Source organism: Hevea brasiliensis, chromosome 2 (assembly GCF_030052815.1).
Source record: "Hevea brasiliensis isolate MT/VB/25A 57/8 chromosome 2, ASM3005281v1, whole genome shotgun sequence".
Taxonomy (NCBI): domain Eukaryota; kingdom Viridiplantae; phylum Streptophyta; class Magnoliopsida; order Malpighiales; family Euphorbiaceae; genus Hevea; species Hevea brasiliensis.
The window spans coordinates 76526799-76542210 of NC_079494.1; the positions used below are offsets into that span (position 1 = coordinate 76526799).

The window sequence follows — 15412 nt, forward strand, 5'->3', positions numbered from 1 at the left end:
TGTGTATGCTACATAGCAAGAATGTGCATCATTGAAAATAGTTTGGCCACCCCCCAACTCTCAGTCCCAAGATTGAAAATATAAACTGACAAATAAACTGGTCAATGGAACTAATACTTCTACAGCATAGCATAACACTAAAGAGTCTGGGCTAAAATTCTTTTATGAGTAAAAGAACAAGAAGAGAAAAAGGAGAAAAAGATACCTATACTCTCCTTTGTTGTAAAGATGAGCATGCAAATCCTCTAAAACTTTATAGAAAAGAACTCCTCTCAACTTTGTCAACTCAGACCGAACATCTTGAAGAGCACCAACCTGAGGCAAATGGATTACACTAATTACTATACATGCACAACGATTATGTTCACCAAGTCATCCTAAAATGCATTCAATGCTTGGATTAACTCAATGTAAAAAGTAAAAACAAAATAACTAAATCAAATGAACAAAGTTTCAATAACTCCTATTTCTAGACCAATGACTAGGAAACAAAAGGCTTCACCACATGCATGTGCTCGCTGACAATTCAATCTTTAATGGACAGGATATTAATCAGAAACAAATTCCAAAGATAAATTTATTAATTGAAGACTTACGATGTTGAATTGCACATCTATTATTAAACATTAAAATAAGTATAGAATTGGTGCCCCAAGGCTTTAACTAAAGCTAGGTGGTGCTAAATTTATAATATCTTAGGTACAGACCATAGAATCAAACCTAATAAAGAATAAAAGGACACAGACTCTTCCCATGACAGTTAGTAAAAGAAATTTGTGAACTTACTGTTTGAAGACCTTCTCGCTCAAGCATCAATGTTGACTGAACTTGTAATTGAACTGCTGCATAATACTGCTTTTCAGCAATGAGTTTCTCAATACGTGACGGAACCTGAATCACCAAACAAAAAGAAAAAGGGGAACAAACAAAAAGGTTATTAAAAATCACCAGATCTTGATGTGGAAATAATAAACTGTGAACACAGTTGTGCTAACAATGAGTACAAAAGGCTGGGTACAGGTTGAGAGACATGGAAAACACATTTGAGTCTACCTTAAAAGAAGGGAAAAAAAAGTCTTAAGCATATGTGCCAGCAGAGGAAATCTACATAGTGCAATTCATAATAAAGGTCGGTGGTGACTTTAGACAAACCTTCGCTATGCCCTCAATTTGATCCAGTAGTGAGATAATGTGCCGCAGGGTAACAGACCGATACCATAGCTGATGCAATTGTTTGTTCCGGGTGCCAAGACGCTTCTTTGCTTCAGCCAAATCGACCTTTAGTGTGACAATACTTTCTGCAGATTCACTGAATAACCGCAAGATCTGAAGGAAAATAACAGAATGATAATACAAAATATAAGAGCCAACTCTACTTTTCTCATATTTCAAAGAAATGGAAAACAGATGAAGCCAACATATATAGGATCTTTACAAGGTTAAGTTGTGAGCAGATAAAGCACTCAACCAAACATGTTGCTGCAAAACTCATGACAATCAAAACAAACCCAGTCCATGATTTCACTTGCTTCATCCATGCCCCTTGACCATCCATCAATCAATAATTTACCAACATTTACCAAAGGCATTAATCAGGGCTTTATAGTTAATACCACAATATGGGACTTTTAGATTAATAAAATAAAACGTAAAAAATTAGAAATAAATTGGCCAAGAAAACAAATTTAAGGATTTTTTAAAGAAAGTAGGGAAAATAAACCCCAGATAAAAACCAATTACATATGAGGAATCTTAAATGTCAAGGAAAGACATTAACAAGAACAAGGGTAACAAGTCTAGCCTATAATTTATCTCAATATTCTCACCTAGATTTTTATTCTTTTCACATTAGAAACTCAAAATGAAGCACAATGTGTCAGCTCTTCGAAGAGTACCAATACAAAGCCCCTTTAGTGCCTATTTGGCATTGAGATTAGAGGGCTAAAACTGCTTTTCAGGAAAGAAAAAAAAAAGGCACCATTTTAGATGCTATTAAAAGAACAGTTTAAAAAAAGTTATTTTGTTATCTTAGTGTTCTTATGACCAAAACTTCAACAAAGCGTCCTAGACAGATTATTTTTCTGGAACATGGACTTGGGCTCAAATCTCAGACGTTTCTCAGGTCGCTGCAAGGCCACTTAAAAATGAATTGAAGCACTAGAGGGGTACATACTCTTGTAATAAAAAAGTGCTAGATTTAATCCTTCTCTATGTTTGCAACTTTTGAAGAGATTGTCTCTCTCTCTCTCCCATTCATTGCTAAAGGATGGATGACTAAATACATTAAATTTTTTGTCCAAAAAGGAAAGGATTTTTGGATACAGACAAGTCCAACAACTTTTCTAAATAAATATTCTTTCAATACCCTATATAAGTTGGCACCCCCATTTTTCCCTTTAATAGCATTCACTATTTTTGCATCCCAAAGGGAACTCAAGTGTAAAGCCAAAGATAAAATTTCGCTAACTTCAACATTCAAGAAGCCAGGAATGCACAAATTTAGTTTAAGAAAATAAGCAAAAGGAAGATAAAATAATTAAATCAAAGTCAGTTTCCCTCAATAACTTCACACTCATTTTTATGTAGTTAAAAGAAAAGGAAAACAACCAAGCTTCCCTATCTATATTGGATTCTAAGAAGAGTAGTAGCAACCCATGTAATTCAGTCATGAGATTCTATTTGCTGGTTCAGGAGTGACGAACAGCAGTACCAAACAGAAGGAAAGGCCAGTGCCATATTTTAACATCCCCAAGTGGTAAGAGAATCCAAATGTAATTCAAACCACATGCACAAAACAATAACGCCAGAACAGTGTGTATGTTCCAATTCAAGAGACAATAAGCATACGAATTTTTATTGAAAGCATGCAGAAGAATAACAACTACATTCAGAAAAGAATGGACAAAATTGAAGTTAATTGTTTCATTGATACAGTAAAGCAATAAATCCAGAAAGTTGACCAAATACAAATTATTAAAATTAATCAAGGAGAAGAATTTTAGGACACCTGAGAATAATTTTGAATTGCTTTGTTGAACCCACTATGATAAGCATGCACCACTTCATCCACAACCTCCTCAACAACATCACTTTGTTCCTTCAAAATTTGGACCTCACCTTCACGATCTTTTGATGTCAAAATATGGACAACATGAGGTAATGAATCAAAACGTGCAGCAGCCCAACTCTCATCTATTTGTGAAAGCTCCCCCCTCAAATACTGCATTTGCAAAAAAGCACATAGGCGACAATTGAGACAAACAAGAATTATTAAAAAAAAATAAAAATAAAAAAAGAACTCCTAAGGAGTATATGCAGTGTAGCTTACATTGTAACTTGCAAGCCTGTAAAGTAATACAATGGGATAGTAACTTGGGCACTGCCCTTTTTTTACTACTGGCAATCCAAATTAGTCTTCTATAATAACTGTTATGTTATAGACGCATTTGTGGGCCAAAATTACAAGAGGCATGTGGCTCATGAAGATCACTAGTAATGCAGCAATTTTTCCTATTTAATACTGTAATATTATTAGTTTCCTTTCATCAGTAGGATTCCTTATTAGTAGGAACTTCTATTTCCATTATAAATCTCCTTGCTGTAAGTGTCTCCTATATAAGCGACATAATTTTAATATAATAAAACTTAAGCAAGATTTCTATTAATTCACGAGATTGAGACTCTCCCTTTCTGAACAAGTCTTTAGATGAGAACTCCCTCTAACGAGTCCTAATTTTATATCATAGGCAGAAACAGGAACAAGGGCAAGGCCAAGGTTTTGGCCTTTGAAGATTTCTTCATTAATAGACCTGTGACCTGATCCTAAGTTCAGGAACTTAACATGTTATCATTTCAAATTCCAAGAAAAAGATCACAAAAGTAAGCCTCATAAACACATTAGAGAATACATTCTCTTTACCTATGGAAAGCTGAGAATTTTCGCTTAAACCATCTTGCTTTTGTAAATTTTTCTTAATAGCCTTTATTGAGGAGACTCTTAAATCATAAAGTTCAAGTTACATGGGGACACCACTTTCCTTATTTTGTTTTGGAAAGGGATGTCACCATCAAAAACTCCAAGAAAAGAAGTTTGACATAGCAACACATGCATTTATGTCTTGTTCTCTTGTTATTGATTCTTGCAATATGATTCTACTTAAGTTCTAAGCTGAAACACAATACCATCCAAGTACTCTAAAAAAAATTTTAATTCCAAAAGTCAGAATCTAATGTTGCAAACAAAATCCCACAAACCCAGAACATAACCAACATACATTTAAAAAAGAAAAAAATTAAACTCTGTCAAAAAGTCAAACAATTTGGCCTACCTCTTTATCAGGAGGAACAGGCAAGCCATCAAAAAATCCCATCTTGTGCCTTTTATTTCAACAATGAGACCAACACTCCTAGCAAATCTTTTTGTTTTATCAATTTCAACTGAAAAAGAGAGACGAGCAAGTGACTTAATATTATTAAAAAAAAAATATAGAAAGGAAAAATGGATTAGAAATATCATAAATAAATGGATAATTATATGATGACCCCTAAGGTTTAGCAAAAATCACAGATTAGGACTTGCCATTTGAAAACATAACAATTTGATCCCTTAGGTTTAATTTTGTCAACAGTTGAATCAAATCTGTCTAAATTGAACAGAAATTTCCATTAGTGATAAGTAAAATGTCCAAAGAAATCCTACTTAATTAATCCCTCCTCTCTCTCTCTCTCTCTCTCTCTCTCTCTCTCTCTCTCTCTCTCTCTCTCTCTCCCTCGACAAATTCTTGCAGACTTAGTTTATCGCTACATCCATAGACTAACTAATAAAAACATTTTAAATCATCACAATTCAAGGATAATTAATGATAAATCACATATTTATTTATGATTATATCATTTCATATTTCATATTGCCCATAATTCAAAATTAATTAAAAATAAATCATATATTTATTCATGATTATACTAGCATGGAAAGATTCCATTGGGTTGGTCTATAAATGATATGGTAAACTAAGTCTACCATAAAATTTTTTATCCCCTCCCACACTGTTTTTCCCTTTCAATTTATCACTATCATCTCAAATTTAATAAAATGAAAATCCCATCGCAAAATCAATTAACAAAAAATTGATAAACACAAAATTGAAGCAAAACGTTAAATTGGCATCTTCAAAATCCCAACCAGAAAAAGGAGCATGTGAGATATAATTCGGGGAAAGACCGGGGAAGAGGGGTGGAATCGATGGCAGCAGCAACTTGAGAGAATGAGGAATGAGAAACATTTCTCTAACGATATCCATACCCCAATCTCACAAAATTGATCTTTCACAAACCAAATCTAAGTGAACAAGGGACTGGCAAGGGAAAAGGGGGCTGGGAATTAAAATCATTTCCCACGTAATCAATAGACTATTCAGCTAAACCCATATATGCAATCAACCTAATATCAACCTAATGTACACAAGACTGCCAGCAACTGCAACTCGAATATCCCGTTCCCAAAAGCAGTGCATTTGCGGATCCAAAACAATCAAATTTATAGATCCAAAATTTAAAGAACAACATGGAGATAGAATGAGAAACGCAATAATTAAAATAAAAGGTAAAAATCACATAACTTTGAAGGCAAATTATATAAAACTTTACCAGATTTTATTTGAAATTTCGAACAAGCCTTGATTTGTTGGATTGTTGAGTCTTGATTCGATACAGATTTGCAGTAATGAATTAGATTTCTTTTTTTTTGTTTCAAATTTTTCACTCCTATCTTAATAGAAACAATTCACTCTTGAGGAGGAGATAGATTCTGGGTGACACAGGGAGCTTTTTTTCCTTTTATACATGGAGGATCTGAAAATAACATGGTGAACTTGTCCGCGAAGTGCAATTGGGTCAAAAAAAAAAAAGTTTTACTTGTTCTTTTCAATTTTGGGTTCAATTTAGCCGGTCCAACAATTTATCTTTTATTTTTATGAATAAAATATTATTTAATATATTCTGAATAATCGAAAATTATATTTGAAGAATTAAAATTTCTTAAAATAAAAAAAAAAATACACTTGTTTTTTACTTCCTTTTTTAGCATCTTCTTCGCCATAGGCCTCTTCTACAAAATCAAAATTCACCACCAAAATCCACATTTGCACAAAGAAGTGCAAACAAAATAATCAGTTTAATACAGAGATTTTACCTCAATTTACAAGGGATTCTAATTGAGAAAACTATTGGGCAGCTATTTTGGACTCTAACTCCCTTGTGTACTATCTAAGACGCGAAGGCAATTAAGGTTAAATATTCAGTTTAAATCAGATCAAATCATTTTATTTTAATTTTATTCGATTTGAATCGATTAATTTTTAAATTTTAATAGATTTTTTTAATTTAAATTTAATTTTCAAATTATTTAGTTTGATTTTGATCTTTATTTAAACTTAATAATCATTAATTAATAAAATTATATAATTTATATATATATAATTACATATAATTTATAAATTTTTTATAAAAATAAATTAATTTAAAATTTAATAAAATAATTTCGTTCAGTTTAGTTCAATTAATTTTTTTTCTTTAAAATTAAACTAAATCGAAATAATTAAAATTTTTAAAATATAAAATTAAATTAAATTACTAAATTAAAGTGGTTCAATTTAATTTATTTAATTCAAATCAAATTGTGCTTACCCCTAAAGGCAATGGCTTCCAAGCGGTGAACGACGACGCTAAAGAACGGCAACAATGAACGATGATGTCGTGGTGACTTCAACTATCGTGTGCTATTGCCCATAAGTTAGAAAAGTATTGCAGCACCAGTGAACAGTGAGAGTGATGCCGGTGACTTTAAGCAGAGATGGATTTTTGGTCTAAATTTGGGGTTGATATGATTTTGAATTAGAAGAAGAAGTCGCAGAAAGAAACAAAGCAAGGATTGTTGATTTTTGCTTTTTATTGCCAATTGAATAGCAAGATTTGTCTCAATTTGTAGAATGAGTAAAAATAATTTTGAAAAGTACTTCGTTTGGAGAGGAAAAACAAAAAGTTTTGTAAGTTAAAATTTTTAAAATAAAGTTTTTTAATGTTTTAAATTTTTATAATTTTGTACTATTTGGAGGAAAAATAAGGTTTTTTGTTTTTTTAATAGAAATATATATACCAAGTCTAAGAGTTCTCATTGTTTTTCTAAAGACAAAACTTCATTAATTTACCAATTTAATGGATTAAAAATGAAGGTTTTTTTGAAGATTTTTAAAAATCTTTGAAAATTATACTTTAACAAATTTTCTATTCTCATTATTTTAAAAAAATCTTCTCCCAAACAGACACTTAAAGCCAAATTAAAATATAATAATTGAAATTTTATTTCACTGAAAATTACACAAAATTAAGATTATGAATATGATTGTAATTTAACGTAAATGTTTACTTTTTATTGATTAAATTTTTTATTTAAAATAAAATATATTTGATATTAAAAAACGTAATTATCTTTTAAATTGGGCAAAACAAATTTATGTATTTACATTAAAATATAAAAATAAATTCATACTTTTTTATAAGGTAATTCTTAAGAAAATATATAATTGAAAAATATATCCCACGTGAATTATAATATCTATTAAATAAAATATATATTTTATATATAGTTTATTTAATTAATATATATATATATATTATTTAATGGATGCTGCATTTTATGATAAATGAGGTCTAAATATAAATTTCTTTTATTATTTTTATTTAATTTTTGAAAAACCTATTAACGAGTTCAAATTTTTATTGAAAAGAACAGAAAAAAAAACTCAATACAAAATATGATAAATTTTTATCAGATAAGGCATAATTGAGTTTATTTTAACTTATTTTTTAATTATAAATTTAATTATTAGTATTAGATAATATTTGACTTAATAATTTTATTTTAATAATTATTGGCATTGGATTTAAAAAACACATTTGCCCCAAAACTAAGGTAATGAAAGTAGAATTGATCATAAGAATGCCTATTTCCATTTGTATTACTTTATAATTCAGTAACGAGCTAATGATACTAATATTTAAAATTTTAATAAAATTTAATTTATATTTAACATAATTAATTAAAAATTTTAATATTCACAAAATTTTAGTATGATTTTAAAAATATAAAATATAAACAATAAAAAGATAAATTAAAATGAAATTTTAAACTCAATTAGGTTTTATCTGGTAAAACAATTTCACTTTATGGAATTGCAATCATTTTATATTTTTAAATAAAATTATTATTTTTTTAATTTATAATATACATAAATATGAACTTTTGAATAGCCAAAAATATCTCCAATTTTTTATATTATTTACTATTATATTAGTTTTTATTATTTTAATTAATTTTAAAGATTTTATAAATTCAAAATTCTTAATCATACTCTTACTTAAATTTTACTAAATTAACTTTTCTATTACAATTCAAAACAAAATTCTATAAAAAAATAAAAATTCAAACACCGTGGCTTACTTTTTTTATTAAAAATTTTTAAAAGAGCTTCCCATCTAATAAAAAAATCTGTTTAAAAATAAGATTTTTAACATCTTCTTGTAAAACATCTTTTGTTACAGAATAATAAATTCTTAATAGAAATTTTTTATCAATTAAATCATCTTGAAATTTTATAATAAATAAAACTATCGGTAAAAGTTCTTTTTTAATAGTAACGTAATTCTTTTGAATTGCATTTCAAACACCAGAATGAAATATTACTAATGATTTTTTTTTTCTTATTAGGAGGATATTGTTTAAGGATACACTCATAACCTAAATCAGAAGCATTAGTTTCAATAATTAAGGATCCATCGAGATGAGTATGGCCAAATAGGAAAGATGAAGAATCTTTTATTTAACAAGACAAACAATTTTTGTATATTGTTCAGTCCAAGGAGCATGATTTTTTTCTAAGTCTATCATAAAAAGATTTGCATAGAATTTTAATATATGTAAAGAAATTGGAAACATAATTAAGACATCACAGAAATTTTTATAATTGATTTTTATCTTTTAAATCATTGGGAAATTTAAATGTAAATTCTAAACTCTGGAAATTGGTGAAATTTTAATTTCAACAATTTTATGTCCCAAGAATTTAATTTTTGTTTAAAATAATTTCATCTTAGAAACAAAAACTACTAATCCATTTTGTTTAATAATATTATAAAATTTTTGCAAATGCATAAAATGTTCATTTAATGATTTTAAAAAATTAACACATCATCTATATAAAATATTGTAAAATGTTCATAATCCCTTAAAACATCATTCATAAACATTCTGAATTTCACTTTGAGCATTTTTTAAATCATAGGGTATAACATTCCATTTATAATAAAAAAAAATATTAAAACCAGTTTTGTATTTATCTATTTCAGCTATTTGAATTTACCAGAATTCACTTTTCATATCAAATTTTCTAAAGACTTAGGCAATATGCAATCTTTTTAACAAATATCTCTTATTAAGTATTGGAAACCTAATCCATTATAAAACTTTATTTAAAAGCTTATAATTAACTAGTATATTGCTCATGCTATGCATGGGTAAATTATAATTTTTATTTTTTAATTTAATTTTTAATTATATTTTAAATAAGATAAATTATTATTAAATTAATTTTAAATTAAAATTTCTATTTATTTAATTTAATTTAATTTAAATATATTTTTACTTGTTATAATAATAACTTTTTAATTAATTTATAATATAATTAATTAAAATACCTATTGATTTTTTTATACATATATTAATAGTAGTTTCATTATTATTTATTTTAAAATGTAATAAAAATACTTTATTCAAAAAATAATTTAAATTTTATATTTTATCTCATAACTTATATAAATCAATATTTACTTTTTATAAATTACAAAAAATACATTAAACTAATGAGAAAATAATATTATTTTAAAAATATATAAATATAATAATTTTTATTAATATAATAAAAAATTAAATTAGTAATAATAAATTAAATTATTTTATTTTAATAATAATGAAAATATAGAACATTATTATTAATTAAAAATATCATTATATTACATATTTTTTAAAAATACTATATATAAGTGTAAATTTTTTTTATTAATCTGATATATTTTTTTATAAAATAATTATTTAACAAAAATAGTTATCACTTTAGTTAAATTTATAATATAAAATAAATATATTTCAAAAAATTAAAATTTTAAAATATTTTAATTTTTTATTTATATAATAAATATTAAAAATACATATTATTTTTCAAAAAATAGATTTCATAATTTTAATACTATAACTTTAATTATTTTTAATTATATTTATTTATAGCTAAATTTTCAATATAATCATATTTGTAATTTATTTTTAAAATTCTATTTTTATATAAAAATATAGTTGAAAGATAATTTATACATAAAAATATAAATATTTAATTAAAATTTAAAAATAATTCTCTTAAAAATTAATGATAATAAAGTATGGATAATCGAAATATTAGTTATTATTGTATTTGATTTGTAATGATAATAAAATAAAATATAAAAAATTTAAAAAATATTAAATAAAAAATTTATAAAAAATTAATAATTAAATATATTTAAATAAATAAATTTTGAAAATGATAACCGATAACTTTTTTAAAAAATAATAAAAAAAGCATAAATAAAAAAAATTGAAAAGCATTTAGGTGAAATAAAAATACTTTGTGAGAAGAGAGTATTTGATATATATTAAATATCTTATATAACATACTATATATAAATAAACAAATGAAAATCATTTACATAAAAAATTAATTTATAATTAGATATTATTTGATTGAAAAACGGTAATAAACATTCAAATTCAATTTTTATAACAGTAAAATATTTCTTATTTACTTGGTCATTTCAATTAAATAGTCATAAGTTGGCTATAATAATAATAATAATAATAATAATAATAATAATAATAATAATAATAATAAACATTAATTAATTTTACGAAAGTAAAATAGAAGAATATTAAATTATTAACATAAAAATAATACATATTAATTATAAACAAGTCAAATATCGATATTTTATTTTTATAATTTTTTATGTAAAATACACTTTTTATCTCTTAAATTTTTTAATAAATATTTCATAATAAAAATAATAGAATATATAACAATGTAATAAAAGTATTTATTAAAGATATGAATTAATTTAAGATTAATTAAATTATATGATAGTTAATTATGAGATCATAAATTAATGGTCAATTTTCTTTAAACTAATTGCTGCCAAAAACCTATTATTATTATTATTATTATTATTATTATTATTATTATTATTATTATTATTATTATTATTATTATGTGGTAAATAATGTTTTTACATAAATAAATTTATAAAAAAATTAATATAAATAATTTTAAAATATTACATTTAATCATAAAAGGTTTTAATTTTTTAAAAATTAAAATTTAAAGAAAATAATAATTTAAATTATAAATGTTAAGGCAGTATTATAAATAATAATAATAATTTAAAGAGAAATAAAAATTAAATAATAATAATTATTATAAAATAACATTAATAATTTTTAAATATTATATTTAATTACAAAATGTCTTAAATTTATAAAAATTAAATTTTAAAGAAAATAATAATTTAAATCATAAATGTTAAGATAGTATTGTAAATAACAATGATAATTAAAGGGGAAATAAAAAAATAAATAATAATTAGTATTAAGGAGAATATTTATGATTGATTATAAGATCATAAATTAATAGTTAATATTTTTTTAAACTAATGACCATCAATGACCTTTATTATTATTATTATTATTATTATTATTATTATTATTATTATTATCTTTTAAATTATTTTTTTAAACTATTATTATTATTATTATTATTATTATTATTATTATTATTATTATTATTATTATTATTATTATTTTAAGAGTAGCATGTGGTAAATAATATTTTTGCATGAATAAATTTATAAGAAAATAATATAAATAATTTTTAAATATTACATTTAGTTATGAAAGTTCTTAATTTTTTAAAAATCAAAATTTAAAGAAAATAATAATTTAAATCATAAATGTTAAAGTATTATTGTAAATAATAATAATTAAAAGAGAAATAAAATAAATAAATAATAATTAGTATTTATAAAATAATATAAATAATTTTTAAATATTGTATTTAATTATAAAATGTTTTAATTTTTAAAAATTAAATTTTAAAGAAAATAATAATTTAAGTCATAAATGTTAAGATAGTATTATAAATAATAATAATAATTAAAAGAGAAATAAAAAAAACTAAATAATAATTAGTATAAGGAAAAATATTTATAGAAGGTGACACGTGATAAATTTTTAAAAAAAAGTGCCACGTGTCATTTTCTTGTAAATATATTTTTGCTTTATATATATATATAGATATAGATTACTAATCTATGAGCACCTCTTTCTATTTCTACTGTATTTTAAACATAAAAGGCTAAATAACTCTAAGGACTCTTTGATTCTCTGATTAATTATTTTTCTAATAAATCTTTAATTTTTTTTTCTATAATACATTTCTAATTCTTCATTCATATGAATTGCATGACTTCTAGTTAGAATTAATCTTTTATTAAAATCTTTTTCATAAGGTAAATATATTATATGTTTTTTCTTATTCCAAAAGCATTAAGAACAGGCATACAAACATCTTTTGAAATAAAGATTCTAAATTTTTAATTTTTGAATAATAAAATCTTTGTTTAATTCTTTTGGGATTTTTAAAGATTTTATTTCATCATTTAAATATTTAATATGCTTTCCTTTTTATTAATTATATTGACTGAGGATATTGAAATTTTTTTTAATATATTTAAATCTTTTTCTTGAACAGGTAAAATAAATTTAAAATAAATTTCTTTTCTTAGAATAGTTGTATTAATACTATTTTTATCTACATTAAAAGGATATATTATGTTTAAAAAAAGGGTTTCCTAAAATAACAGATAAATTTTGACAACTGTCCCTGAACTTATCTAGTTGTAACATTACAGTCCTTCAACTTAAAAATGTAACATAAAACCCCATTAACTTTTAAATTTTGCACAGTAAAATCCCTCTAACCTCCAATTATCAGTTTTTCAGTTAGACACTGACCTGGACAGTTCGATCATGAAGTTTAGTCAGTATTTCTCTTTTATCTCTCAAGTCATGTATAAATTGAATCATTTTTCTCTTTATAGATAGAATAATTTTTCATGCGTAAAGAGAATAATTTTATACTTTGCATAAGAGAGGAGAGAAAAATATTGATTAAACGCCATGTGGGAGCTATTCACATCAGTTTCTAACTGAAAAATCAGTAATTGAAAGTCAGAGGGATTTTACTGTGTAAAATTTAAAAGTTTAGGGGGTTTGTATTACATTTTAAAGTTAAAGGACTGTAGTGTTATAACTATATAAGTTTAGGGACAGTTGTTGAAATTTATCTCTAAAATAACACTTTGACTAATATAAAAAAGTAAATTAAAACAAATACCTTGATTACAAATTATAGCTTTACTTAATTTATATCTAATTTGTAATCTATTACCATCAGCACCATGTAATTTTTCTTTGATTTTTTAATAAAAAAACATGGAATTAAACCTTCTTAGATATAATTTTGATATGCACCAAAATCTACTAATGCAGTTGAAGAAAAACTAAAATTACCAATAGAAATAGTAACATAAACAATCCTTTTATGATAATTAATTATTGATAAATGATTAATAAATTCATCTACATTGTAATGACTTTTACTATGTTCTACTTTTTCCTCATTAGTTTTAATTATTTCTTGTAGCTTAGAATTAATTAATTCTAATTTTACTAGTTTTCTTTTAAATTTAAAGTTTTGTTATTTTAATTCTCTTATCTCTTGTTTAATGTTTTAATTTCTTCTTGCAAATCATTTATATTAGGAAAAATATTCTTTTTAATTTCAAATCTTTGAAATATCTGTTAACTTATAAGGTTCTAAATTATTAACTACTTTTGCTTTAATTATAAAATTTTTTAATTTTAAAAAATATTCTTTCTTAATTTCTGGATCATCTATTTTATCTATAATATATAATAAAAACTCTTGTTTACTAGAAATTATATTAATTGCTTTATTACAACAAGGACCGGTGCAAATATTGGGACTTTCATAAGTATCTAATTCTTCAAAACTAGTAAAACTATAAGAATCACCTAAAATATTTAAATCATTATCTTCAAAATCACTAATCTCTTCATTCCTTTTTGAATCAGTATCAAAAAGTAATAAATTCATCATTTGTTTTTTTAACTTATCTGACACATCTAAATTATTAATTTTTCTTTTATTTTATATTGACTTTTGTAATGACTTACTTTTTCATATTTAAAACAAACAGGAGGTTTTTCTATTCTTCTAGAAGACCTTTTCTTAGAAGAACTTGGGTCGTGATCCCACGAGGGTGAGCTAACTCCAAAAACTCGTCCTCAGTTAAATTTGTAGGCTGCAACTCGCCTACATGAAGCCAGAATCGCAAGTAATCACCGGTTAGCCATACGGTAATGAATTCGTTTCTAGACCAATTTGACCCTTAGCCCAAGTGTTATTTTACCATTCGACTATATCCACATTTTTTTTTTCATTCTTGATACATAATTTTTGGATCATATTTATGAACAGCTATGCTAGATATTTTTTTTAGGACGATATTGGAAGTTTCTACCCTATAGTAATCGTTCACCCTCAGAAAGAAGGGAAAGGGGCCTTTTCAATATTCTTTGATTTAAAAAAAAATTATCAATTATATAAAAAAAATTAAACAAATAGAGAAAAGCCAGCTATTGGAGTCGAACCAATGACCATCGCATTACAAATGCGATGCTCTAACCTCTAAGCTAAGCAGGTCAGAGCCAGACTGACCACTCCAAGAGCCTTCTTATCCTATCGAAAGTATATCTTCTCATAATTATCTATGACTGTTTACGTCTCTAGCATAACCACTTAATTAAATGTGGAAGGAAGTGGGATAAATGGCTGATACTACTGGGAGAATTCCTCTTTGGATCGTAGGTTATTAAAATTTAGTTTATAATTTGGGAATTTAGTAACAGGTCTCATGTTAATTGCAAAATAAAATGATATATTTTGTTGCAACATTTCCTTTAAAAAAAGGTTTCGATTAGACTACGAAGGGGGAAGACAAAACAAATAGAGTCAAATTTTTACTAATACGTCCTTTGAGTAATAAACAAATCTCTATGCATTTGCTTATATAATCTTTCAAGTTACTTTGTTCTCTATTTCTATTTGAGAGAATCCTTAGGAAATGCATTTTGTTTCCATCGAGCTCAAACAAGATGCCAATGTCTATAATAAACCAAAGTCATCATTTAATT

The 15412-nt window shown here is 24.6% G+C and overlaps 1 protein-coding gene and 1 non-coding gene across 2 annotated transcripts in view; both read right to left on the bottom strand.

Moving 5' to 3' along the window:
- LOC110648200 (exocyst complex component SEC8) overlaps positions 1–5891 on the bottom strand; it is a 61192-nt gene extending 55301 nt beyond the window's left edge. The window contains exons 1-6 of the mRNA XM_058135801.1: positions 5647–5891; positions 4329–4437; positions 3008–3220; positions 1153–1326; positions 787–891; positions 206–315 (exon numbers count right to left, since the gene is read on the bottom strand). Coding sequence (XP_057991784.1) covers positions 206–315; positions 787–891; positions 1153–1326; positions 3008–3220; positions 4329–4370 — 644 coding nt within the window. The 5' untranslated portion in view covers positions 4371–4437; positions 5647–5891. The remainder of the gene's footprint in view (positions 1–205; positions 316–786; positions 892–1152; positions 1327–3007; positions 3221–4328; positions 4438–5646) is intronic.
- Positions 5892–14848: 8957 nt separating this feature from the next.
- TRNAT-UGU (transfer RNA threonine (anticodon UGU)) lies at positions 14849–14921 on the bottom strand. The gene has a single exon. It is a non-coding gene; the product is annotated as a tRNA-Thr (tRNA).
- Positions 14922–15412: the final 491 nt, after the last annotated feature.